This window comes from Camelina sativa, chromosome 6 (assembly GCF_030686135.1).
Source record: "Camelina sativa cultivar CO46 ecotype springtype chromosome 6, ASM3068613v1".
Classification (NCBI taxonomy): domain Eukaryota; kingdom Viridiplantae; phylum Streptophyta; class Magnoliopsida; order Brassicales; family Brassicaceae; genus Camelina; species Camelina sativa.
In genome coordinates, this window is record NC_141885.1 from 20,924,264 (window position 1) to 20,948,368 (window position 24,105).

The 24,105-nt window shown below is 37.3% G+C and overlaps 8 protein-coding genes, 1 non-coding gene and 1 pseudogene across 15 annotated transcripts; 2 read left to right on the top strand and 8 right to left on the bottom strand.

The window, feature by feature from the left end:
- Nucleotides 1-2,715: 2,715 nt before the first annotated feature.
- Nucleotides 2,716-4,540, bottom strand: LOC104791968 (putative transcription factor bHLH107). The gene is made up of 2 exons (XM_010517978.3): nt 4,130-4,540; nt 2,716-3,440 (listed from the first exon to the last, which is right to left on the bottom strand). The coding sequence occupies exons 1-2, from the start codon at nt 4,370-4,372 to the stop codon at nt 2,970-2,972; spliced, it is 714 nt and encodes a 237-aa protein (XP_010516280.1). The 5' UTR covers nt 4,373-4,540; the 3' UTR covers nt 2,716-2,969.
- A 679-nt stretch (nt 4,541-5,219) lies between these two features.
- Nucleotides 5,220-5,838, top strand: LOC147942867 (putative F-box/FBD/LRR-repeat protein At3g56780; annotated as a pseudogene).
- Nucleotides 5,839-6,349: 511 nt separating this feature from the next.
- LOC104791969 (calmodulin-2) lies at nt 6,350-7,808 on the bottom strand. Its single transcript, XM_010517979.2, has 2 exons — nt 7,425-7,808; nt 6,350-7,038 (listed from the first exon to the last, which is right to left on the bottom strand). The coding sequence occupies exons 1-2, from the start codon at nt 7,498-7,500 to the stop codon at nt 6,665-6,667; spliced, it is 450 nt and encodes a 149-aa protein (XP_010516281.1). The 5' UTR covers nt 7,501-7,808; the 3' UTR covers nt 6,350-6,664.
- Nucleotides 7,809-8,358: 550 nt separating this feature from the next.
- Nucleotides 8,359-10,974, bottom strand: LOC104791970 (uncharacterized). Its single transcript, XM_010517980.2, has 2 exons — nt 10,384-10,974; nt 8,359-9,106 (listed from the first exon to the last, which is right to left on the bottom strand). Exons 1-2 carry the CDS (start codon nt 10,853-10,855, stop codon nt 8,541-8,543), a joined length of 1,038 nt encoding a protein of 345 aa, XP_010516282.1. The 5' UTR covers nt 10,856-10,974; the 3' UTR covers nt 8,359-8,540.
- A 775-nt stretch (nt 10,975-11,749) lies between these two features.
- On the bottom strand, nt 11,750-13,939 carry LOC104791971 (uncharacterized). Its single transcript, XM_010517981.3, has 3 exons — nt 13,290-13,939; nt 12,862-12,986; nt 11,750-12,210 (listed from the first exon to the last, which is right to left on the bottom strand). Exons 1-3 carry the CDS (start codon nt 13,624-13,626, stop codon nt 12,007-12,009), a joined length of 666 nt encoding a protein of 221 aa, XP_010516283.1. The 5' UTR covers nt 13,627-13,939; the 3' UTR covers nt 11,750-12,006.
- On the bottom strand, nt 13,744-13,939 carry LOC147942868 (U2 spliceosomal RNA). Its single transcript, XR_015560643.1, has one exon. It is a non-coding gene; the product is annotated as a U2 spliceosomal RNA (small nuclear RNA).
- A 143-nt stretch (nt 13,940-14,082) lies between these two features.
- Nucleotides 14,083-16,192, bottom strand: LOC104791974 (ycf20-like protein). Of its 2 annotated transcripts, XM_010517987.3 has the most exons (4): nt 16,065-16,192; nt 15,367-15,585; nt 14,609-15,016; nt 14,083-14,506 (listed from the first exon to the last, which is right to left on the bottom strand). In XM_010517987.3, exons 2-4 carry the CDS (start codon nt 15,528-15,530, stop codon nt 14,500-14,502), a joined length of 579 nt encoding a protein of 192 aa, XP_010516289.1. In that variant the 5' UTR covers nt 15,531-15,585; nt 16,065-16,192; the 3' UTR covers nt 14,083-14,499. The 2 variants fall into 2 exon arrangements, with proteins under 2 accessions (XP_010516289.1, XP_010516288.1); XM_010517986.3 differs by lacking the exon at nt 16,065-16,192 and having other exon boundaries at nt 15,367-15,622.
- LOC104791973 (L-2-hydroxyglutarate dehydrogenase, mitochondrial-like) lies at nt 16,090-18,128 on the top strand. The gene is made up of 5 exons (XM_010517984.3): nt 16,090-16,538; nt 16,622-16,903; nt 17,017-17,432; nt 17,518-17,676; nt 17,778-18,128. The coding sequence occupies exons 1-5, from the start codon at nt 16,257-16,259 to the stop codon at nt 17,839-17,841; spliced, it is 1,203 nt and encodes a 400-aa protein (XP_010516286.1). The 5' UTR covers nt 16,090-16,256; the 3' UTR covers nt 17,842-18,128.
- On the bottom strand, nt 18,076-20,541 carry LOC104791972 (ABSCISIC ACID-INSENSITIVE 5-like protein 2). Of its 2 annotated transcripts, XM_010517982.3 has the most exons (3): nt 18,910-20,541; nt 18,727-18,798; nt 18,076-18,330 (listed from the first exon to the last, which is right to left on the bottom strand). In XM_010517982.3, exons 1-3 carry the CDS (start codon nt 19,660-19,662, stop codon nt 18,250-18,252), a joined length of 906 nt encoding a protein of 301 aa, XP_010516284.1. In that variant the 5' UTR covers nt 19,663-20,541; the 3' UTR covers nt 18,076-18,249. The 2 variants fall into 2 exon arrangements, with proteins under 2 accessions (XP_010516284.1, XP_087310373.1); XM_087454247.1 differs by having other exon boundaries at nt 18,727-20,305.
- Nucleotides 20,542-20,796: 255 nt separating this feature from the next.
- LOC104791975 (UBP1-associated protein 2A) lies at nt 20,797-24,035 on the bottom strand. Of its 5 annotated transcripts, none has more exons than XR_015559707.1 (3): nt 22,405-24,035; nt 21,356-22,196; nt 20,797-20,980 (listed from the first exon to the last, which is right to left on the bottom strand). XR_015559707.1 is itself a non-coding variant. In XM_019246849.2 (2 exons), exon 1 carries the CDS (start codon nt 23,864-23,866, stop codon nt 22,433-22,435), a length of 1,434 nt encoding a protein of 477 aa, XP_019102394.1. In that variant the 5' UTR covers nt 23,867-24,035; the 3' UTR covers nt 20,797-21,728; nt 22,405-22,432. The 5 variants fall into 5 exon arrangements, 2 of the variants coding, with proteins under 2 accessions (XP_019102394.1, XP_019102393.1); XR_015559708.1 differs by having other exon boundaries at nt 21,356-21,457; nt 22,405-24,000; XR_002038635.2 differs by having other exon boundaries at nt 21,356-21,728; nt 22,405-24,000.
- Between the last annotated feature and the right edge of the window lie 70 nt (nt 24,036-24,105).

Genomic DNA, 24,105 nt, shown 5'->3' on the forward strand with positions numbered 1-24,105 from the left:
CTACTATTTTTCAAGGTGATGATGTAGTTGAAGAAGATATAACGGTACCTTTAGAACCAGTTACACGTAAGGAAGCAATTATCGTGTCAAGAACTCTCTATAATTTGAGAACACAACACTAGAAGTTTTTGATGTAGTCAGAAAGATTAGAGATGCTCTCCAACAAGAATACAAATTCAAAAACAAACAAACAACAATAGATTCATATTTCACTAAATTTTTTTAGATATATATATATATATATTTCTTAGATATATATATATACTAATTTATTTGATTATTAATTTATGATATTGATGGGACCATATTTTTACATGGGATTTTCAAAAAAATTATTAATTTATTATTTTATCGAATAGTGTCCAAAATTATACTAGTCCCAACTTGAAACCGGAGAAATTTATTAATTTACCGAATATTAATTTATAGAGGTTCTACGCTAATATGTTTGATAAATATCCGAACCAAATTGGGCTAAAACCATTTAACTAAAGACGCACTTAATCCCCAAATACTGGTACTACTTACTGATCACATGTTCACACATTAAAGAAAGAGTCATGAGATGATGATGCACTAAATAACGTGCGTGTTTTCTCCCTTTTTTATCAACAGCTTGGTGCGTTGGTAATGATTGCTTTTGCTATAAATCCATATATCTTCCAGAAGAATATACAAATTCAATTTGTACTTTGTTAGTATAGTTTAATCTTTAATGGGACTTTTAATTATTAAGATTTTGTGAAAAAAGCTATAATTTCTTTTTTCTTTTCTTTTTGGTCGTCGAGAGGTTGACTGGTTGAGTATCGAGGAGACACCAACACCCTCAAAGCCATCACGCTTACTAGACATACTTTCTCGTTTTATATATATATTTTTGCTTTACTCTTTTTGTTTTCTTCAATAGGTCATGGTGCTCTTCATATTATTAGTCTCTCAAATTGCATATTTAAAAATTTTCAAACGTCCAAAATCCCTGAAATGATTATACACACGAAAGTTCAAGAATTATATATCTGTATTTTTGCCAAAAACATAACAGTTTGTAGTTGCTAATAGTATTTTTTATCGGTGCTACAAATTCTATGGATTTTAATATTTGACCACAGTATTAAACGTAAGCCATCTCGAGCCAACGACCATTTCCCATGTTTCAACGCCAATCAAAGCTTTTCTTGGACCAGTTCTTCTCATACCATAATACTAGAGCAACGTGAATTCAAATTACAATATCTATTTTAAATATATATATATATATATCCAGTTAGTTGAGAAAATATGAATTGTTGCCATTTAGTGAAAGAACACATCGTAAGTAATAGTCATTATAACTAGTAGTTGAATTGCAAAAATATATAAGAGGATAAGATAGTTCAAAAATATTTAGTTGAAAGATGTGAATTGTTGCCATTTAGTGAAAGAATAAATCTTAAAGTAATAGTCACTAAACTAGTAGTTGAATTGCAAAATATGTAAGAGGATAATATAGTTCAAAAATCATTCGATGTCAGCATAGAAAATAGTGAAAGCGCTGTCGTATCGGGATAGTTAAATTAATCAGGCATAAGTAAAGAAATGCAGCACCCACACTAGACCCACACATCACAAAATGCATACTAATAAAGAAATGGAGTATACTAGTACAGTAGTTATAATTAACATTGTAGATAGATAGATGAGAGAAAAATAGAAATGCTTTTTGTCTCATCGAAGAAGAATGGGCCATCAAGTCCTTCCTTTTGTCAGTTCTCTTTATTTCACCACGCTTCCCTCTATCCTCTTCATCCACACTCGTTCTTGTTTATTATTCCAATAGATTAATCTAAACGATAATTTGGTGGTTACTCATAAGAAATATTTATTTTTTTTTTAAAATAAAATTTAATTGTAAATCTAACAAGAATGTTGGCACATTATTTCTTTAAAAATATATATTTTATATAAAATCTTTATTCAAAAACCTCCTAATATGTTAACCCATGTTTGTTATATGGATGCAAAACTGCAAGTAGTCTTTAATGTTAAAACTCCGAGTAAATTCAAGTCCCAGAGTTTACATCAACAGAAATAGGTTTTCACAATTGATGACAAAAGATTCCCCAGTCTTTTTTTGTACCTACTTCTGTTCTGCATCTATGCTTGCTTTCTCCATGTGCTCCCTAAAAACCTAGCTAGAAGTATCACACTACTAAATAAATTTGTAAAAAAAACAGGATAAATATTATATAGTATAGAATATGATCGATTTAGACGAATATGAACAAAATGTGGTCAAACATATATACACAACACAATACAGTCAAAGCTATTGGTTAAATTTATTTTTCTTCAATGAAGAAAAAAAAACGAAGGTACAAAAATATTCAGAAAGATACGAACGAAAAGGAAGATATCTTTAGGGGACAAGATGACATGAGGTAACTTTGAAACTCTAAAAACACTTTGTACATATATTCTTTCATTAAGATTCTACAAACAGCTTCTCTTCGCTGTCTTATGTCGTACCTTCACTTTATATACACCATTTCATGCTTCTAAGTTCTCTGTGTACATTTATATATGTATATATAAATGTTTTTCAAAGTCTTGTTTCGCTGTAAGAGTACTTTACCCAATCACATGTCTTTGTTAGATTCTTCTGTCTGTACAAATATTCCCACAATCTAAAAACCTTCGTCATCTTCTAACGTACTCCTTAAAATTGAATTGAACTTATAATACGAAAAATATACTTGCATTTTTTTTTTCTTGAACAGAAAGTAAAAGGAACATAGCGACCCACTTACCACATATGTTTGCACTCATCACACAAACTTATAACTAAACCCATATAGATCATTTTTTGTTTGAGAAAAAAAAAAGAAAAACACAAAGGTTTGGGGTAATTATAACCACGTTAATCATACTGTATGATAAAAATCAAATCCTAAAATAAATAAAGAAATATAATGCTCAAGTCTCATCAAAAATCACACCATTATGATGTGATCCAGTGCCCGACGTCGTTTTAACCTTTCTCCCCCACCACCACCACCACCACCATGTCCCATCATCACCGACTTGCTTGACCGTTCGAGCAAAGACTTGAGTGCGTTCTGTAGAAACTGAACCGACTCGACGCCGTGATGCTCTTTGTCGGCGGCCACAACGAGAACGTTTCTTGATCTACCACCGACAGTTGTCAAATCAGCAAAGATAGTTTCCATCTGAAGAGATTCGAGTGTCTCCATGAGATCTTTAAAAAGATCTGGCCTATCCTCGCAGCTAAACGATACCTTGAAGATGATCCGACCGTCGTCGTAACTAGAAGAGTCTTCAGAGTTGAGTACGCTGATCTCGTCTGTCTCCGACGGTAACGTTTCGTCGGTGATCTCTAGGGTTTGTTGTTTTAGTTCTTTGACTCGTTGAACCACTTGTGCTAATAGTGTGGCTTTGTCTGTCTGTATGTACAAACAAACAAAAAGGAAATTAATTAAAAAAAAATATACATATGAAACAAGGAAAGAGAAAAGTTCCGATCATTAGAATTTGTCTTGATTCGAGGAATTTTGTCTTGATGTTCAAATTGTTTCAAATGACAAAGAAAAAAAGCTCGATAACTTTCCCGACAAAGTGATTATCATCTTCAGAGAAAAAAAAAATGGACTTGTAAGCTTTTGTTTTTCCTCAAATTTCTAGATATTCCCCATGTACTTGCAGCTTTTGTGTATTATTATTCGAAAACATTACAAAGGACTGATTTTAGCTTTTAAAATGTTTCTATCTTTCTATAAGTTATATACTTCCAATATTCTACCTTTCTTACTAGTACTCCTAGACAGTATACTGTAAATTAAACAACAGTCAATATTAATAAATCAACAAAAATACAATTTTGTCATTTGGATATATAGGTTTAATTAAACAAAACACAAAATTTTCAACATTCGAAAAGTGTAATCCTCATTTCAAAGAATCTTCTTCTAGATTATATATATGGATAGATGAATACTAATATATATATATAATTAAGTGTACGTAGAGTTCAATTTCATATCTTAATTAACTCAAAAGAACGTAATCTTTCCGGTTCAAGTCTTTATCAAAGTTTCATTTTAAGTTTAGACTAGAATAGTGAGTTTAGTAGTACCTTGGAGTTACAAGAGAGTAATTTGCGGAGCTTGTTGAGATGGGAATTGATTCTTTCTCGTCTCCTTCGTTCAGCTTCTTTGTGGTTCCTTTGAGCAGCAAGAGCTTTGTCTTGAGAAACCGTGTCTTCGATGGCAAAAGGGTAAAACGACGACGTTGTGGTGGTGGAATTAGTCGACGACGAGGCACATAATCCTCCGGTGAGGAATGAATAGAACATGTGATCTGGAATCTCTGGCTGCATTTTTTTTTTTTTTGTTCTTTTTCTTGTTTGCTTCTCCGCCGCCTTCTTTTTTTTTTTTCTTTGTTGGGTTTGGAGCTTTCGGTTGGTTCTGTTCTAAAAGGGAGATTACATTATGTATTTATACAAAAGTGAGGTGGGAGAGAGAGAAAGTGAGAAAGAGAGAGTGAGAGGAAGAAGATATGTATATGTACTATATACCTATGCTTTAATATACAGTTTAGGTATTTGCAAGAATAATTATTATCTTTGAATCTTTAAGTTGACAAGTTTTTTTTCATAGAAATTAGAAAATAATTTTTAAAAATATATAATTTATCAATTATTCATTGGTTAAAACATTATTACAACAAAGACAAATTTCAAAAAGAAAACTTGAAACAACTTTAAAGAATGTTGTATTAAAAAGTTAAGTAACAACGGTTATGAATGTTGTTTTTTAATGTTACATAACAGTTTATAAGATTATTTGGCCTTTTCTATTGCAAAGGAGGAATTATTTGGCCTTTAAGACTTTGTTATCTATATTCAACCCAAATAGTCAAATGCACAAAAGAGGGAGATGATTGAACCAACAAACTGAACCACATCGGTTAAGGGCCGTACTAATTGATTTTATCTTCTGTAGTTAACTTGTGATTGAGATCTCTCATCCCAAAAAAGAATTTAGTGCTCTGTCGATCTGAATCCCCAGACCTAAAGGAGTTCTCGTGAATCATCTTCTTAAGTTGTGAGAATTACTTGGAAATTATATTTGATGTGACAATTTTATTAGTTATTCGATAAACTTGATTGGCAATCAAACATATAGTCTAATGTTTTTTTTTTTATTTTACCTAAAACAGAGACAATGACAAAGGAGTGTTGTTTAAGTATCAGCGAGTTGCATGAAGATTTGATCTTGAAGATATTGTCATTTCTTTCTACAAAACATGCTGTGGTGACGAGTCTTTTGTCAAAAAATTGGAAGTCTCTCTGGACAAGGGTGCTTATACTCAAGTACGATGTTCGGTATCTCGCTAGATTTGGAGTATTTATCGACAAGTCACTCTTTTCACACCAATCTCATGTTCTAGAAAGCCTTCATGTCAAATTAAGTGAATTACGCTGGACCGTGGATTAGAACCGCGCTTGAATATCATCATTCCCACCTACGTGAGCTCGAAGATTGATGCTTGTTTGGTCCGTATCATATAACCTTCTGAATTGTTTACCTGCAAAAGGCTTGTTGTGGAAGCCAGAGATCGATGTGGAAGCTCCTCTTACAACGGTCTGTCTCCCAACCCTAAAATTGCAATTGTCTTATTGACCTTGTGGTCGCAAGGGAATCAAGATTCTATTTTACTGAGTTCGACGTTTCTTGGTCTAAAACACTCGTGGCCTTGAAACTCGAAGGTTTGAAGGGCGTTGATGTGATAAGAATTGCTAGGATGCAAGCATCTTCAGTGGAATCGTACATCTGGAACTGAGCATTTGTAGTTAAATATCTGGAATACTTGTACATTTGCTCCTAGTTTCCATTAAATTGGTGGTTCTCAAGCTTCAAAATGTATCCAATTTCTCCCTTTTTCCTATTACCAACTTGATTTTATAGTGTTTTAGTATTCAACCTCAGTGATATTAATTCATTAATAGCATTTTCATAACCCTTTTTACTCGTGATCGCAGATTTACTTACAAACTCCTTTGGATCGCTGGGAATCGCCGTGTTTGGTTCCTAAAAGTTTGTTGTCCAGTCTTGAAGCTCTAGAGTGGAGAGCGTACACAGGGAGAGGCGGAGATCAGGATCTGTTAAGTTATCTCCTAAATCATGCTCTGTGTCTGAAAACGGCGAGAATCTTCTATGAGCCATATCCATAGGACGTGGCAACAGACTGAAGAGGACTTGGCTTCTATGCCAATAGGTTCCAAGTCATGTAAAATTGTGATTAATGAATTTATCGAAATGTAATCTATTTAACGTAAACAGATGCTCGTAGATTTGTAGGATTGAATTTGCATTTCACAAAACCATGATACAATGCTTCTTTACTAGAGACCATTAATAAAAAAAACCACGAACTAAAACGAAGTTACAACTTACAAAAAAGAGCAAGACCACAAAAATAAAAAACAAGACTTAGAAATGTTTCAGACGCAAAAATAGAGCATAAAAGGGATGATATAACATTCGCATCTTAAACAACCAGAAAACAGATCCTTGGAAGTCCCATGAATAAAAATATTAAGAACATAACATAAGAATTATATGTAAGAGAGAGAGAGAGAGGTAAACTGGTTGGCAAAACAGGATCACTACTTAGCCATCATGACCTTGACAAACTCTTCATAGTTAATCTGACCATCACCATCAACATCAGCTTCCTTGATCATCTCATCAACTTCTTCATCAGTGAGCTTCTCACCAAGGTTTGTCATCACATGACGAAGCTCAGCAGCTGAGATGAAACCGTTCTGGTCCTTGTCAAAGACCCTGAACGCTTCCTTGAGCTCTTCCTCAGAGTCAGTGTCCTTCATCTTACGAGCCATGAGGTTCAAAAACTCTGGGAAATCAATGGTGCCGTTACCATCAGCGTCAACTTCATTGATCATGTCTTGAAGCTCAGCTTCGGTTGGGTTTTGTCCAAGTGAACGCATCACAGTACCCAGCTCCTTGGTGGTAATGCAACCTACAAGCATAACATACTCAGATCTTTGTAGAGAAGCAAGCATCTTAAGTTAGATTTCCAAATTCCATGAGCTTAAGAACACAGGACAAATCTAAAACTGATATAATAATCCAAACAAAAATTTAAAGAACCGGGAAAAATCCCAAAACTCAAAACGTCGTCGTATTTTTCATCATCCAGACTTCAATTCACCAACACGATTATAGAGATGACGAATTACAGATCCGTTGTTATCTTACATCGACAGAGACCAAATTAAATCAACGAGACGATAAACAAAAATCGAAATCAGAACAAAGCTTAGGAACCAAGAGATCCAACAGTAGCAAAAAAAAAATCGTATACATTCATAAAGGAGAGAGAGGGGAGACGGAGGAGGAACGTACCATCACCATCCTTGTCGAATAAGCTGAAAGCTTCCTTAAACTCAGAGATCTGATCGTCGGTGAGCTGATCCGCCATTGTTTTTGTTTTTTTTTCTTCTCCTGTAGATTCGTTTCTGTTTGTATTTTTTTTTTCTCTCAAGAAATCGAGAGAGAGAGAGAAGAAGAAGAGAAAATTTAGAAAAAGCGTGTGTGTGTGTGTCTGTCTGTGCTGAGAAAATAAAATTAAAAAAAAAAAAAAAACGAGAGAGAAACCGTATTTATCGGGTACGAAGCTAACGACCTTTTTTGCTCCGACCCGGACTTTTAAAGCTATACCGGATTTTTGGAAATCTCTATTATAACCTCAGTTTATGGCTTTAATTACGAGTTCAATTTGCCATCAATTATGAATATTTTTTTTTTCTTAAAAAACACGCAAGAGTGGACAATTAACGGATCACACGGTCTGTACGCGGAGCGTTGACTTGACTGTCACGTCAGCATTCTCTCTGGGTCCTCTCTCCTCCTCTCGATCTCTCTATCACTCCAATTGTCTCTTTTTCATTGGTTTAAATTCATTTATTATAAATGCGTCCTCGTCACCATATCGAAATATAAACTAATACATTATCACCGGCAAAATTTAATGTCGATTCAAAGTTTTTATTTTATTTTAAACACTTCAAGATTTAATCATACAGGTTTGATTCTCAATTTCTCAATAAATTCTATGATTAAATGATGAAATATAATTTGGTAAGAAAGATTGACCGTACAAATTAGAAAACAAAATATAGAAAGTCATCTACAATTGACAATTCGACGTACATGGTTTGGCAAAAATAACAGTTAATTATTGTATATACCTACATGAATATTTGGTTTCATTTTTGCTAAATCTTTCATACTCATTTTATAAGGAAATCAGTGTGTCGTATATATCCATAAATTCAGATAGGCAAGTTTTTTTTATTGCAAGCAACACAGTGTATCATTAAAAGCCCTAGACAATCAATGCCAAAATAAACTAAAACACGTGTCCATATAGGTGAACGCTCTCCATCAATCCCATTTTTTCTTAACTGTATCGACTAAGACTTCCATATCCGTTACATAGAACCTAAGATATCAATCACATCAAAACACCAATCTTCTTCTACACGCGTCTAGCGGTAGAGAGTTGCTGCTGCCACGAAGGATGTGTCTGCTTTTACCACTTCCACCGTAACAAACAGGAGAAACCACCGCTGGTTTATAAAACTCGTGTTCGTCGTTGTCGTAGTCGGAGAAGGAGAGCTCTCGAACAGTCTCTGCAATCAGGTCGCGACAGATGTGATCATGAAGAGCCAAACCTATCTTAGCGACCTCTCTTCGTTGACCTGACGCCACGTCATCGCAGACCTGGTTAACGCTCTCCATCAAGCTCCTTCTTACCCTCCGCACCACGAGGGGCAACGTGGTGTCACGTGTCTCTGTCATCGTCGTAGTCGTTGACGTTGCTCTCTTGGAAATGACGTCATGTATAGCGTAATGATCGGGTCTGCCAGTGATTAGGTTTATGTTGTTGACTTTGTAATTTTTGTTGTCTTTGCAGCAATATTCGTCGTGGTTCACCATCGACAACATCGTGTCTCCCTCTGGTTCATGTTGTGTCGTCTTCGTGTTCTTCTGCGTATGCGTCCCCACGACGACATCTCCTGCCACTGTTTTTTTTTTGTTTAACAAAATCAAATAATTTATTAGACAAGACAAGCTGTGTATATTCTATATTATTATCTTTGTCACACCCGAGATCAATCTATCTCGATTGTCAAAATAAAACTAAGCATATGACAAATATACATATATAGTAGTTAAAAAGAACTGTTAATTATTCACATATGTACATTGTAGTTGGATTTTATCCATTCTTGCTAAAAGCTTTTGTTTTCCCTAAATACAAACATAATTTGAAAAGGACATTCCAAAAATAACAGCAAAAACAAATTTAGGAAGTCAATTGTAGGAATTTTTACCTAAGAAGATTTTGAGATGTTTAAATAACAATTTCTCACTTTTGTGTAATATTCTAAGCAACAATAATTGAATTGTAGTACTAAAATGTTATATTTCAAAAAGTGATATTCTTGATTTGGTAGCTAAACCAGTTGGTGGGTCAGAATAATGGGTGGGGGTCCAAATGATGATGAGAAAAGTTAAAGTGGGCTTCATGACTAAAGAAATAAAGGCCCCTAAAAGCTGTCTCTTCCTTCATTATTTGTCTAACATGCCTCTTTCTCCTCACTCTTTTCTTTACTCTCTCTTCTGCACTTTAATTTTATTCTGTTAGATTCATTTAGACTAAAACCTCATTACTAATTAGCCCCACCTTAATTGGGGTCCATACTATCTTGAGTCTTGACTAAATATGATTTTGAACATTATCCTCAGTGACAAGTCTGTAGTGAACCATTTAGTTAGCGCAATTAGATGTGACATCAAATGAAATACACACAGTTTATGCATGGAATCGTTAGAGTAATGACATGTCTTAATCAATAGTATACACTATTTATCTATTAGTAATTTGATGAGACTGTCTTCCACTATTAGACATAGTAATGATTTCAACACCACCAAAGAGACAACTCTTTACCCTATATCCATTCTATCTTCACTCTTTATTGCCTCTTTAGTTGACACACTGTTTTCCTAAATTATTACTTTTTCTTAACAGTAATTTATTTATTTATTTTGAGCAACAAAAGATTAATACGAATTCTGTTAGTTTTACTAATTTACTAACCAGATAAATTCTTCTACATTTCATATGAATTGTTTTTGCTTGGTTTATGTTAATTTAGTTATTGGACCCTAAAATAAGAGAAGTTTGTAATTTGTAAATATGAAAAACACCTAAAAACGTGATTCCGACATGTGTGTAATAGTGTTGTCGATATGTAATGACTTAAGATTTAATGTACAAGTCGGTGAAACGTACCGGTGCCGGAGAACTTAAAATTTTCACGTGTTGTCGGCGGAGAAACCTCAAGTGTCTTGTGAAGAATGTAAGTGGTTTTGATCACGTCGATGGTTCTCCGAAGCTCCTCTAAATCCCGATCGCATTTCTCTAGTGCTCCGACCAGACTCACCCTCGCCGCATCCCCTTCTACTTCATTGCGCGGAAGCGGTGGCTTGTCTCCTCCTTCTCTTCCTCCTCCGCCGTCTCCGTTCGATGAATCTTGCGGAGGAGAAGCGTAAACGACGGTTCTCTGTTCTCGCTTTTTAGATCCCAAGGTGATGGATTTGCGGCGGTTGGAAGAGAAGTTAAAGGTGGAGAGGAAGAGATTAAAGAATCCGGGGAGGCAGCCGGAGGATACGGCGGAGGAGTTTGAGTTTCTCCGGGGAGGATTATGGGTTTCCCGCCATGAAGATGAAGGAGAAAGCAAGGTCTCTCGTTTACTCTTCTTCATGTTCCTCTCTGTTTTTGTTTTTTTCTCACCTCTTTTTTTCTCACTATCTAAAACCTTAAATTTCCATTTAATCAATCTTTTTTTTTTTTAGTTCATTGCAACGGTAAAATTATAATATTAATACCCTTTTTGTGATTTAGGTGTTGCTTTATTTTTCTTTTCTTTTCTTTTCACTTTTGTTTTACGTTTTTCTTTTTTTTTTTTTACTTTTAAGGTTGGTCCATTAGCACATGGCAAACTGCCACACTCCAATGCATTGACACATTCGCGATATACATAATAATGTCCTTTTTTTTGTTAGACATTATTATGTTTTTTATGTTTTTGCTTCTCATTTTGAAGTTTAGTTAGTGGTTTTCAAAGTTAATTATCTCTCAACTCTAGATTAACTTAAACTAGACCTCTGATTGCAACTTTTAGTATAAAAAGTTCCATTAACAGATTTTAGAACACTAATCAAATGCAGTAGGCATTAGGAGTTTAGCACAACGCTCTATGAGAAACAAAAGGACATGATTATGAGTGTTCTTTAAGATTTATAGAGTCCATGACCTCGTGCATGCTGGACAGAGAAAACTTTTAAAAGCCTTCTTTAAGCCATTCCATAGGAATTAGATATCTTTGTACGACTTAAGTAACTACATCATTAATGGCACACTGTTTTGAGACCATAAATTAATTAACACGTTTGAAGAAACCATTTTATGCTTTAGTCGGTAGGTTTGATATATACAACCTAGAACTGTACTGTATCTTACACTTGCTGACACATAAATTTACATTGTATAAATTAAAAATTATGATGATAGTTTTAAATTTTTTAAACTGATCTATTTCTCCCTCGGAAGTTTCACATAAATTATAAATCTCGTGGTTGATTGCTTACAGTGCTAATTTTGCAATGAGGCTGTCCCTCAGATACTTGTATTGCAAATTCAACTGTGAAGAAACAACAAATATACATACGAATTGTTTCTCAGTGAATGAACCCTAAACATTGTAAGTTTCAGGTTTATGTTCTCGGTAACAAATATGACTGACAAGAAAGAAAGAAAAAAAGCAAAGCCTATTCTATACAAATAATCTCGAAAGAAAGAAAGGCCAATGAAAATCTGAATGAACAAGAGAAACTAAACTAACCCCACTTTGGTTTATAGATCTTTCCATATTTTGTAGTCGCTAGTGGAGCTGTTGTTCTGCATATCACTGTCTTGGCAACCAATGAAGAAAGTAGAACGCACAGGATCGACATTTACTAGAGCATGGGCCGTGCCACTAGGACTAACCGCTACAGCTACTTCATCCTCTCCAATTAACACTTCGGCGTAACCTTTTTCGACCTTGTGGTTCTCTAGCTGCACGCATTCCATATAGATTTATCCATAAACTAAGTCAGATTGATGAGTTTAGTTCATTTAGACACGAGAGCAGTAGAGAAACGGAAAACCAAGGTACACTCATCACCGGCAAAGGATTAAGATAAGTACATTTGTCACATCACTAAGTAACTCGTTTCTTCAATCCTAGAGGGTTGGGTGATAACTAGTCCAATGATCAGCAAGCAATTGACTGATGATATAAGTCCAATAGTGAATAACATCTTTATGACAGATTCAGAAGTGATTCTCTCCTTCATTTCTCGAAATAAAAGAAATGCAGTGGAGAATCAAAGAAAAAAATCAGCAGAAAGAAACTGTAAATTTAAGGTTTGTTAACATTACCAAACCCCAAACTAACCAAATACTAGCCTGCTTAGTGCTTATGCATCTGTCAATTCTATATACATTCCCAAACCTCAAACCAACCAAATACTAGCCTGCTCCTGCATCTGTCAATCCTATACTTATACACATTAAGACCAACTAACATAACACACTGTTACTTAAGTTGGCATGGCAGAAACACTCTGAACTCTCTTTTTATCAGCTTTACCAGTCAATGAAGCATTGGATTGTGGATACTTAGATAAACACTGTTACTTATCTAAGATGGATGATGAGACTTACCCTGAATCTTGTCTTAGCTCCCCATATGACAAACGTCTCATTACAGGTATGGTGTCGGTGATTTCCCCTCAATCCACCAGGCCGGATTTCACCAACATGAATGGAAACACACGAGGAAGCTCCACCTGCGGACAAGAACAAAAAAGATCGAAATGTGAATCTCCACTCTCCAGTACCGAGAAAAGAGAAACTTTGGATTACAAAATAATCTCAGCTCACTCCTAAGAGTATATCATTCACAGAATGAGCAAAGCCATAGATACTTTTCTCTTCATCAACAACCTACATGCTTCTAAACCATTTCATCCATGCTTATCCTTCAATACATTAACCAATTGACACTCAAGAACACTAATACGAATTGGTGGTTTATCAACTTCCTGAGCAACATTTGTAAGAAAACGGATTCGGAATTTGATCAAACGAACCTTTGAGCTGAGAATCACGAGCAAGGATAACGGGATCAAGCAACCATCCACGGTCGTCTTTCCGAACACGAGAGAGCGACGCCAAACCGAACCGGACAAGATTAACCTTATCGTCGTCGTCGAAGGTTTTCAAATCGGGGTGACTCTTCAGCGTCGATTTCGGATGGGAAGAGGAGGACGAAGAGACGTGAGATGAATGCTGTAACCTGAGGGTGATCCATGTGAGGAAGAGGAAGAAAGAGAGAAGCAGAGGAATCGCTTGAGGCTTCTTCAGTAGATTGATTAAAGGTGACAACAATCTATGGTTCTCGATCACTCCTCTTCTAGGGTTCGCCATGTTCTTAAGGTTTCCTCTGTTTTAGTCTGTGACTGTAATTTCAGATTTATTGGATTTTAATTACGATTTACTTATCTTCAATAATTCTGATTAAATAAATATTGACTTGATGGATTGGCGGGTTTAGCCAGGCCCGTGCAGTAGTGCAACGCATGGGCGACTTGCAAAAGCTCAGATAGCAAGCTATCCTGACGAGCTTTCTCCCTTAAAAAATAGAGTTAATATCGTGCAGGTCGATGACCCACATATCAGATATTAAACTGATAAGAACAGATACTACACTTGATCTTAGCCAAAAGGCCGAGAAAGGTATGATTTAAACGTACAGCTTCGCTTCTTATTTATACTGCAAAGCTTTGGACCAACGCTCTCTAACTTGTCGATGTGGGATTCCAATTCATCACCTTTTGATCTCGCATGCTTAGTACAGCGTTTAAGAAGACAGAGAAGAATATATTTGTTAACTTAAGAGCTTAATCAACAAGGTTTACTGGTTTAGGCTGCAAGTCACATAAAAAGATGAAAAGTGGAAATTTTAGAATGTTTCAGGAAATCATGCTAGTATAAACCTATCGATCTGCAATGCAATAGATTTCGAGTCAGAATCAAATACATGGCTTTACAGACAAGTCTCGAGTATTGTTTGCTGGTCACTGGCTTTTCGTATGTTCCAAGGTCTGGTCCCTTGTCTTTAGCTTGTGATTTGAAAAGCTGAAACCTGAGATTTGTTTCCAACGAGCGTTTAAGTCTGCACAACCCTCATGTGTTGATTCTAGGCATAAAGGACTAAAGGAGACACAGCTTGTCAAAATTTTGCTGATCACTCTCTATTGCCTTGTTTCGCACTCTTTCTTGTTGCTTTCGAGATCTGAGCTAAAACCTGTGTCAAGCCAAAAGAGTTTTCACACTTTTCATTAACTGGAACCAGCACAAAAGCGTGAAAAAAATAACTGTTGATTACTTTTGTCTAAACTTCACATACTTGAATGAGTCTAGGAACAGTCCGAGGGCGAGTCCGGTCTTCCAATAATTAAACATGGTGATTGTGCTCCGCATCTTGTTGATTAATGGAATAGAAGCTCTGTACATTAAAGCTCCAATGCCTTCAACTACAAGCACAGCCAGTCCAGCAGATAGAACATCCCAGTCTCCTGTTTGTCCTATGAATGTAGAGAAAGCAGTTGCAGAGTAAAATCCCACCAAGAGAAAGAAGAGTTTCTTGGGCAGATCTTTCTTTATCTCCTGAATCTTCACCAGAAGCTTAGTTCTGAGAACTTGTATGGCTTTGATTAGCCGTAGACCTCTGGAGTTACTATTACTTGAAGAACTGGATGCTGGATCGAATCTGTCCCCACCAACCGAGCTTTTGATGGTTGTCCATGACATCCTCCTGGAAATTGCAAACGACCCTCTTAAAACTTGGATACTGGAAACATGAGTTTCAACATAAGATCTTATTCAAGACACAGAACTTCCCACAAGAATTGACAAGGCTAAGCATACTTGGAGTTCTAAGGACTTCACTACTCCATACAAGTCCAATAACGCACAAAGAAACATGATTTAGATATAATGTTACTTTATAACCATGGATTTTACTGGTTGGTTTGCCTTCATACACAGAATTGCAAGAAATATTCAGATTTTGCCAAAATCCTAATCTCACTCATTGTATTTTCAGCCCCACAACGATGCTATCTTCTAAGCTACAAATTGATGCTTGGAAAGTTAGAAACATGCCTTTGATGTCTGACCAAGAGAGGCCGTGCAGGATGAAGGAAATGACAGAGAGAACAAAACTCCCAGCAAATGGCAAGAGACAAAGGTGCTTTGTCTCTGAAACTCCTCTTTGGTAATAACTTACTTCCACAGTTAGGTAATGTGACGGTGATGGCGAATCCCATGAAACAGCTAACAGAAATGTTGGTCTTCTGACCCAATATATGTAGTAGCTACTTCCTAGACCACAAAGTTTCAGCATATATCAATTTCACAATCAATCCATTAAATAAAAAACTCTCTCTTGAGAAAACAAATGTCATTAGCTTCAACTACAAGCTGATAAAGAAAGAGAGTAAGGTTAAAAACTCATAGACGGAGAAGAAACAAGAAACACAAAACTGGGATTCAAGAACCACACAGATCACTCAGTATATGGAAAGGTGCTACACAAATCTTTTATAATTCAATCAGAAATTTTCACAAATATCTTGTAGACAATTCAAGAAAAACCTAATTTCCCCCAATTTCCTAAGTTCCTTCACGCCCATTACTCAAATCAAGCCCAAAAATCGATCCTTTCGAACTGTCTACTGATATAAGAACAAGAATTCAAACCAATTTCAAGATTTCAGGAGAAAACAAAAAATAAAAAGGAACCAGCTGCTGGGTGAAGGAGAGAGGGAAGAAAAAGAGGAAGAAGAAGAAGCACATAGGACCTGAAACGGCGTCGTATTATAACTTGACTCTGCTGCTCTATTTAGAATTTCAAACAAATAAAATTGGTACAGCTTGAGCCTTGAGGGGATGATGCCATAACACAAAATTGCAAAGCTTGTTAATACCATTCTATTTATGTGGTTGTGAGCTGGGAGACTAAAGGTTTACTTAAAATCTAAATCGAAAGGAAGATGCTTGCTTATCTGGGTAGGAGGAAAGGGCTGAGATTTTCAACAGCAACCTGGAGATTCGTAAGAGGAGTAAGCGGTGTAGCTGAAACGACAGCTAAAGAGAGAGTTGACACCATCGTGATTGGTGCTGGAGTCGTGGGTCTTGCGGTTGCGCGTGAGCTCAGTCTCCGCGGCAGAGAAGTGCTGATCCTTGATGCCGCCTCATCGTTTGGCACCGTCACGAGTTCTCGGAACAGCGAGGTCGTCCACGCCGGAATCTATTATCCACCGAACTCTCTAAAGGTACAACCTTTCTCTTTGAGGGATCGAATCAATTCTTATGTACTATTGTTCATTAGTGAACTTTGTTGGATTTTTTCTATCAGGCCAAGTTTTGTGTAAGAGGGAGAGAACTGTTGTATAGGTACTGCTCAGAATATGAAATCCCTTATAAGAAGATTGGTAAGCTTATCGTTGCTACGGGATCCTCTGAGATACCAAAGTTGGATCTATTGATGCATCTTGGAACTCTGAATGGAGTCTCGTGTCTAAGGATGTTGGAAGGTTTTGATGCTATGAGAATGGAACCACAGCTTCGTTGTGTTAAAGCATTGCTATCTCCTGAGTCTGGGATTCTGGATACACATTCCTTCATGCTATCTCTAGTGGTACGGATATAAACGTATCTCAGCTCTCTGTAGGATCTTCGTTGTTGTGTCTTTAGTACGAAAAGAGTTTTGATTTCATAGTTTACAGGAATAACAACCGAGACTACCTACAGGGAGAAGCAGAGAACAATCACACAACTTTCTCATACAACACGGTGGTTTTGAACGGTCGTGTTGAAGAGAAGAAGATGCATTTGTTTGTTGCTGAAACTGGACTGTGTGAGGCAGAAGCACAGCTTGAGCTGATCCCTAGTCTCGTTGTTAATTCTGCGGGCTTAGGTGCTCAAGCTCTTGCAAAGAGATTCCAGGGCTTGCATCATCGATTTGTTCCTTCGTCTCACTATGCTCGTGGATGCTACTTTACACTATCAGGCACAAAGTCTGCGCCTTTCAATAAACTTGTGTATCCTATTCCTGAGGAAGGAGGTCTCGGTGTCCATGTCACTTTAGATTTGAACGGACTTGTCAAGTTTGGACCTGATGTGGAATGGATTGAAGGCACAGACGATCAATCAAGCTTCCTGAACAAGTATATACTATTCCTGAAATTTTCCTTACTAGCTTGTCCATGTTGAATTTACTCAAGATCTTTCTTTCATGTTGTTTAAATTTAGATTTGATTATCGTGTAAAGATACACCGAGCGGAGAAATTCTACCCCGAGATCAGAAAGTATTATCCGGATCTCAAAGATGGATCATTGGAACCTGGTTATTCAGGCATCCGTCCTAAGCTTTCTGGACCAAAACAGCCTCCCACAGATTTTGTTATCAGGTAATCTTGTGTTAAGTAGCATCAGACACATAACATAAACATTAGTTTCTATGGCTTCTTGAGGTTTGTTATCTTACGTTTTTTGTGGGTTCTCAATGCAGGGAGAGGAGACTCATGGAGTTCCAGGTCTTGTTAATCTCTTTGGCATCGAATCACCTGGTTTAACTTCAAGCTTGGCTATTGCAGAACATATAGCAAACACGTTCTCGAGATGAATTTGAGATAAATGTCTCCACATATGTGAACAAAGCTGGCCCTCAAGAAGAAGCCTAATTTATACAGTTTTCCGTAGGAAGATGATCCAGTTACATACTTTGTCTACAACTCTTTACGTTTTGTATTCAAATGTTGTAAACTCAAGTTTTCTTCTGTTCTACCTCTGAATTTGAACCAGACTCATGAAAATGATCGCTGCTGCTACTAAAATAACTCGAGACAATGTTTCAAAGAAAGTTAACAGAATGGCTCCAAGTCAAGAAAGTCTACGGAATGTACAAAGAAACAAAAGCTGTTTTCCTCTCTTTTTTTTTTATAAGGGAACCGACACAAGACAAAAAGAAAAGAGTTTTGAGATTAGAAAGGAGCTGAGCTTGTTCGTCGGAGCTGCCGCTTGGGATCAGGCGGTGGTGCACTTGGGAGGATCCTCTCCACCTCCTGCACAGAAATGTAAGGATAAGCTATGGCCACATATAGACACATACAAAATCGAAGAACATGAAGTTCAAGGCAAAAATAAACCGGCAAATCCAACTTCGTTCCTAGAAAAGGAAGACTATGTCTCTGTCTCTTATATAATATGTTCTTCCTAATGAGCCAAACAACTCTTATAATAAGCGACGAAACAACAAAGACTTAACCTTTTAGAGATTGGGTCTAAACCAATTCATCTTTACTACTGTTCGCGGTTACATTTCTATCGTCTACTATGCGGGTGCACTATTCTATACTTTATTACATCTTCTGTCATCTATCATTGCCTCTAATATCCAGAACTAATTAATAATTCACAAACTTGATCAATAAAACGGAGATAATCCTCCAATGCATTACCTTTTGCTTCCTGAGTCTTTCGTTTTCTTCTTCTAACCGTGAAACTTTGATCTCTAGCTCATGAGTGTAAGCCTGTTCATCAATATCCAACGTTGGAACACAAAGAGCAAAAGAAAATGAGCAAAACTTGACAAGACTAATAACAACAACAACATCTTGGTAATTACAGAAGTTGTTTCTCACCTGCTTCCTAGCTCGGGAACGAGCAGCAGACTCTCTGTTCTTTATCATTCTCTTCTGCCTCCTCTCTACAGTCTTCTCTACAACTTCTCCTGAAGCTACCCTCTTCCTTCCTGGAGTTTGAGTATCTGACAAACCACCCATCAAAGAAGACTGAGACACCATTGCTTGCATATCCGAAACCGGATAAGGCATAAACGTTTGAGGCTGTGGCATTGATGGGAGCTGATGATATTGAACCCATGGGCCAACTTGAGTTATGTTTTGCCCTAAACCAGCACCTGAACCAGCACTACCACCACCGCCAACAGGAACACCAGGACCATCATGGTTCGAACCAGGGATCGTCTCAGTCACAACTCCAGCTTTTAACAACAAGTCTTCAAGCGTCATTTCACCAAGCGTAGGCTGCTTATCTCTCCTCTCGTGAGCATTACCTCCATTCTTGTTCTGCTGAATGTCTTTCCACACCTCATCAACAGTCTTTTTGCTAAGATCCCGTGGTAAAGTCAAACTCCCCTGCCGAGAAAGACCTTCCTGAGCTGCTGCAGCTCCATTCAAAGCCATGGAAGATGGCTGATTAGCTTCAACAGAACAGACACTCTTAAGTAACTCATCCAGATTCATACTTCCCAATGCTTTACCAGGACTCCCCAAGTGGTTTTGAACCTCATCAAGTGTTAAGCTGTAGAGAGAGCCTTGCCTATTCAAGGACTGAGATTTAGCTTCTTTAACAATACCCCTTTGAGAATCCATACGTTATGTAGTGGAAAAAAAGAAAAAAGCAACACAGATTGAGATAACAAAACACAATTCTGAGCCCACAAAATCAGAAACCCTAATCTCAACAACCCAGAAATGCTGTAGACGACGAAGAATTCATCAAATCGGAGGCGAAAGTAACCTTTTTTCTAAGGTCGAGTGGCCAAACATGCAGCAGAGAGACGGAAACAAGAGAACCCAGATATCAAATCGGAAAGAAACGGCCGAGAAGAAGACGAATTCACAGCGTTGTAGCAATCTGAAAGAGTCTTGGGAATTGCATGCAGCATCGAAGGCAATCAAATGCAGATACTAGACATGGAAATCTCTCAACACAAAGGAGAATCAAAACGCTTTTGCGAGAGAAGAGATTTTTTTTCGAAGACGGAGAAATTAAAAACTTAGCAACAAAAAGAAAAAAGAAAAAGCATCAAACTTTGAGAAAAAGTGGAGCTTTATAAATAAGGACCAGATCTAGAACAAGGCAAAGTTTGGGTGTTTATGTCTTGAAAGAGAAACGAAACTATGATATAAGTGCAGAGAGAGAGATTTACATACAATTGCAAAACCTAAACTCTGTGTGTGTGTGTGTCTCTCTCTCTCTCTCTCTCTCTCTCTCTTTCTTATTTTCTCGTTTTGTTTCGCGCAGGAGAGGTAAGAAAAAGAAGAAGAGAGAGAAAACCTTTTGATTGAGAAAGTGACACTCAGATACTGGCCAATGCCCATCCTCTCCCCCAAAAATGGTCTCTAGAAACTTTCGATCAAAATACCAAAGAGAGAGTTTTGTTTAATAATTGTGATTAGTGATTATTGTTTTTACTTTAATGAAGGTGGATATCGAGTTTATTCCATGGGAAACACTACATGTGCTCCAAGACCCTTCTTCAATCAAATTGGCTTTCTATGTGCATTTCGATACGTTGGTTGCAAGCTTTGGTTAAGATAAATGTATGACCAAAATGTCCAATCTTGGGAGTAGATTGGTTATCAAACTTTTTTTGTAATGGTAACGTTACATGTTTACGTTCTCGGGAATCTCTGATTAATAACGCTCTGAATATGAAACTTCATCACACTAAAGCTTTGGATTTAAACGATAATAGAGAATATTGTACATCAAACCATAAGTTCTGCAAAATCGAAACCTCTATTTATACTTTTTATTTTCCAATCTCAGTTTGGGTTTCTAAGAAACTTGACATAACAATTGAGAGATTGTGACATGTGATCAAAAACGCAAAACTCTAATACTTACTTCCTACTTCCACTTCAGCCTCTCCTTCTCTTCTTCATCATAACTAAATCTTTGGAACTGCAGATCTCCAAAAAAATCAAAGTGATGATCACCAACAAACTTTATGCATTCACGCCTCAAATACATCAAGGAAATATAATCAACCACCTTGTCATGTGATTTTCTGTTTAACCCTAAAGCTTGCGCACAAGGACATGAAGATACACATACTTTCTAGACCAAAACCAACTTTTAACACTCCAAGGAGGGGATATGACAATTAAGCAGGAACATATATAGGCAAGAGATTCGTGCTGAGGGATATACTTTTAACACTTTTGATTACTTACCACAGCACGTTGTGGGTAGCCATAGAAGATACTCTTTTACGACTTTTGAACTTACCCTTTAACAGATGCGGGTTGCAAAAAGACTCAACTGCAGGAAACTCACCTGTTGTCGTCGACTTGAAAGCTTCCACTTTTCAAGTATTCTGTAATTGCCTATCACACAGATCATTCCTCAGCTGTGACTTTCAGACGCTTGCACCACTTCCTGCTAAGTTTGACTGTTTAAGTAGTCTACAACTTGGTAACTCAGTGGCCAATAAGTTTGGAAACAAAGTGCTCACTTAAAAATGTCACTGTAAAAACTTTGAAAGTTGACATTGAAAAACAAAAATCTCTAATGAAAGCTCTTGCTAGTTTTTAAAATCCCACAAGTTTTGAGTCATTTTAGAAACCATATAAATTGAGATTAGAGTATGTTATGCTATAAAAAATTGTGAGTTATATTAAGCTGGCTGTTCAACCGGCAGTCACACTACCTGCAGGAGAAATAAAGGATTGAACAAACATAAAAATCAGGATGATACATTAAGCAAATCAAGATAACTTAAAACATATTACAGGCAGAAAAAAACCATGAAATCGTGAAACAGAGAGATGGAAAAAACTATTTTGGAAACACAAGAATTCGATAAGCAAGAACCCACATGGTGCGTAGCTGCGTTTTTAGTTTTACAAATGAAAGTTCTAGGGGGATGTTCAGAAAACTGAAAAAGAGAGACGAACACTGAAAATACTAGTACAATTTTTTTTTAGGAATATCATAAAGAGAGTTGGGTTAAAAAACAAGTAGACGAAAACTAAAAACTCCTTAAAAGGTTTTATGAGTCTGGCCTTAAGAGCGATCAAAGTAAAGAGTAACGTTTCATAAAGACTTCATTTGCATCAGCTCCTTATAAACTTCAGAAGAATCACCAGGCCAATTTTAAAACACTGATTTCTGATATCTGCACAATGAGTTTAAGTAAATAAGAGAAGCAAGAAGCTGTAACAACTACTGAAAAATCCCCAAAAACTCCGATGAAACCAAAACCATGTGGGGTCAGGACACAAAAAGTTCTTGTCTTTAGACATTAGTAAGTCAGTTGCAGATCAATTATATGTACTGAAGAAAGACAATGAAACAAACAAAGAGGGGAAAATTCATTGCTCTACCTGAGTGAATACATGATACATCATACATCTAGTGGCCCATGTAAGGACCACCGTATGGCCCGACACTATGTTGCCCTCTGCCTGTACCGCCTTGACCAGGTTGAGGAGTCTGATAGCCACCTTGCAAACCAGTTGGTGTACCGTACCCAGGAATTGTCCCTGGTGCCATAGCTTGAGTAGCATAACCAGTTGGCATTCCAGCTCCATTTACTGGGTTTACGCCTGTAGCTGCCCCCAAGGACCCCAAAAAAGCTTGTCCAATTGCCGGATTATAAGCCTGTGATGCCAGCAAAGCTGTCAAGTTTGCTGTCAAGGCCTGCCCAATGGCCGGGTTTAGCATCTGCGCTGCTGGACCACCCATTGCAGCTTGGTTACCAGCCATAAGATGTCCATGACCTCCAGGCGTACCGTAACCATTGTTATCATTTCTTTGGTACCGCGGATTGTTGTGGCTGTGTGGGTTATGGTGATGCTGCTGCTGCTGCTTTCCAGGTTTGGGACCATCGATTGCTTTCTGGCAATGCAAGACGCTGCCTTCAAAAGTCTTGTGTGGCTCCTCCAAAGCCCTCTTGGCGCTTTCAGCAGACTTGTAAACAAAGAGGCAGAAACCTTTAGGTCTCCCAGTAAACTTATCAAGACCCAAAGGACCTTCTTCAATCTCTCCAAACTTTGAGAAAAACGCAAGCAGTTTATGTGGATCAAGCTCTGCTCCAACATTACTAACATAAATCTTCTTCTGCGTGTGCTCTGAGTTCGAATGCTGAGCAGGCGCTGAGACAGCTGCAGCAGCTATAGGAGCTCCACCAAAGACAGGTCCTTTAGAAGCCAACTGACATGCCGTCATACGACTACCAATCTTCTTCTGAGGCTGTTTAAGTGCGTTGCGAGCACCTGAACGAGACTTGTAGAGGATAAAGCCATAACCTTTAGATTTCCCAGAGACCTTATCGAATACAGCCTTGCAGTCTTCAATCTCACCGTACTGTTTAAAAGCTTCGATAAGCGTCTCTGTTTTGGTATCCCAACCAAGACCGTGAACGAAGATCTTCCGATGAACAGGATCCTCATCAGCTACTTCCCTGATTCGATTCGCTACACCAACATGCTTATCCGCCGCTTCTTTAAGAAGACTCAAAAGCTGTTCTTTCGAAAATGGTTCCAACAGATCTTGAATCGGCTCATCGTCGTTATCATCATTTTGATTCCCAGATCCAGACGTCGTCGCCGCCACCTCCATCTGATTATTCTTATCATCATCATCTTCAACTTCTTCTTCGTGCTCTTCCTCTACTTCCTCGTATTCAACTTCTTCGACCTCAGCTTGATTATCTTCTTTTTTAATTACAAGCTGAAGCTGCTCCTGCTCCTCACCCTCCTCAGTCGTCTGCTTCAGCTTCTGAGACGGTTCAGCCGCATCGCTAGATTCATCTTCAAGTTTTCTCTTCTTTGTCATGCCGGACATTAGCAAGGCTTATTAAAAAGGTCCCTTCCCTAAGTCTAATGGAAGTTTTAGGGTTTCGAATTTTTATTTTTTTTCTTGGTTAGCTTTGGTTTCTTCTCCAAAAAGCTGATATTATTCTTATTCCACCTCCTTATCTAAAATACGCCGCTTGACGTATATTATTAACCTCAAGTTCTTTCTTAGCTTCAGTTATTTTACACATATACCCCTATAGGCCCATTTATGATTAATGGGCTTTA

What these genes read in the sequence shown, in the direction of transcription:
- LOC104791974 (XM_010517987.3), bottom strand. Translation starts at nt 15,530, where the DNA reads ATGGGATTCGCCATCACCGTCACATTACCTAACTGTGGAAGTAAGTTA. An exon ending in CTCTTGGTCAGACATCAAAG is followed by an intron (nt 15,017 to 15,366) that starts GCATGTTTCTAA and finishes TGCAATTTCCAG; the next exon opens with GAGGATGTCATGGACAACCA.
- LOC104791975 (XM_019246849.2), bottom strand. Translation starts at nt 23,866, where the DNA reads ATGTCCGGCATGACAAAGAAGAGAAAACTTGAAGATGAATCTAGCGAT.
- LOC104791973 (XM_010517984.3), top strand. Translation starts at nt 16,257, where the DNA reads ATGCTTGCTTATCTGGGTAGGAGGAAAGGGCTGAGATTTTCAACAGCA. An exon ending in CCTTCATGCTATCTCTAGTG is followed by an intron (nt 16,904 to 17,016) that starts GTACGGATATAA and finishes GACTACCTACAG; the next exon opens with GGAGAAGCAGAGAACAATCA. An exon ending in CAATCAAGCTTCCTGAACAA is followed by an intron (nt 17,433 to 17,517) that starts GTATATACTATT and finishes GTTTAAATTTAG; the next exon opens with ATTTGATTATCGTGTAAAGA.
- LOC104791970 (XM_010517980.2), bottom strand. Translation starts at nt 10,855, where the DNA reads ATGAAGAAGAGTAAACGAGAGACCTTGCTTTCTCCTTCATCTTCATGG. An exon ending in TTTTAAGTTCTCCGGCACCG is followed by an intron (nt 9,107 to 10,383) that starts GTACGTTTCACC and finishes AAAAAAAAACAG; the next exon opens with TGGCAGGAGATGTCGTCGTG.
- LOC104791969 (XM_010517979.2), bottom strand. Translation starts at nt 7,500, where the DNA reads ATGGCGGATCAGCTCACCGACGATCAGATCTCTGAGTTTAAGGAAGCT. An exon ending in ATTCGACAAGGATGGTGATG is followed by an intron (nt 7,039 to 7,424) that starts GTACGTTCCTCC and finishes TTATGCTTGTAG; the next exon opens with GTTGCATTACCACCAAGGAG.
- LOC104791968 (XM_010517978.3), bottom strand. Translation starts at nt 4,372, where the DNA reads ATGCAGCCAGAGATTCCAGATCACATGTTCTATTCATTCCTCACCGGA. An exon ending in TACTCTCTTGTAACTCCAAG is followed by an intron (nt 3,441 to 4,129) that starts GTACTACTAAAC and finishes TTGTACATACAG; the next exon opens with ACAGACAAAGCCACACTATT.
- LOC104791972 (XM_087454247.1), bottom strand. Translation starts at nt 19,662, where the DNA reads ATGGATTCTCAAAGGGGTATTGTTAAAGAAGCTAAATCTCAGTCCTTG. An exon ending in AAAGACTCAGGAAGCAAAAG is followed by an intron (nt 18,331 to 18,726) that starts GTAATGCATTGG and finishes ATTTCTGTGCAG; the next exon opens with GAGGTGGAGAGGATCCTCCC.
- LOC104791971 (XM_010517981.3), bottom strand. Translation starts at nt 13,626, where the DNA reads ATGGCGAACCCTAGAAGAGGAGTGATCGAGAACCATAGATTGTTGTCA. An exon ending in TCGTGATTCTCAGCTCAAAG is followed by an intron (nt 12,987 to 13,289) that starts GTTCGTTTGATC and finishes TCTTGTCCGCAG; the next exon opens with GTGGAGCTTCCTCGTGTGTT. An exon ending in GAGCTAAGACAAGATTCAGG is followed by an intron (nt 12,211 to 12,861) that starts GTAAGTCTCATC and finishes GAATGCGTGCAG; the next exon opens with CTAGAGAACCACAAGGTCGA.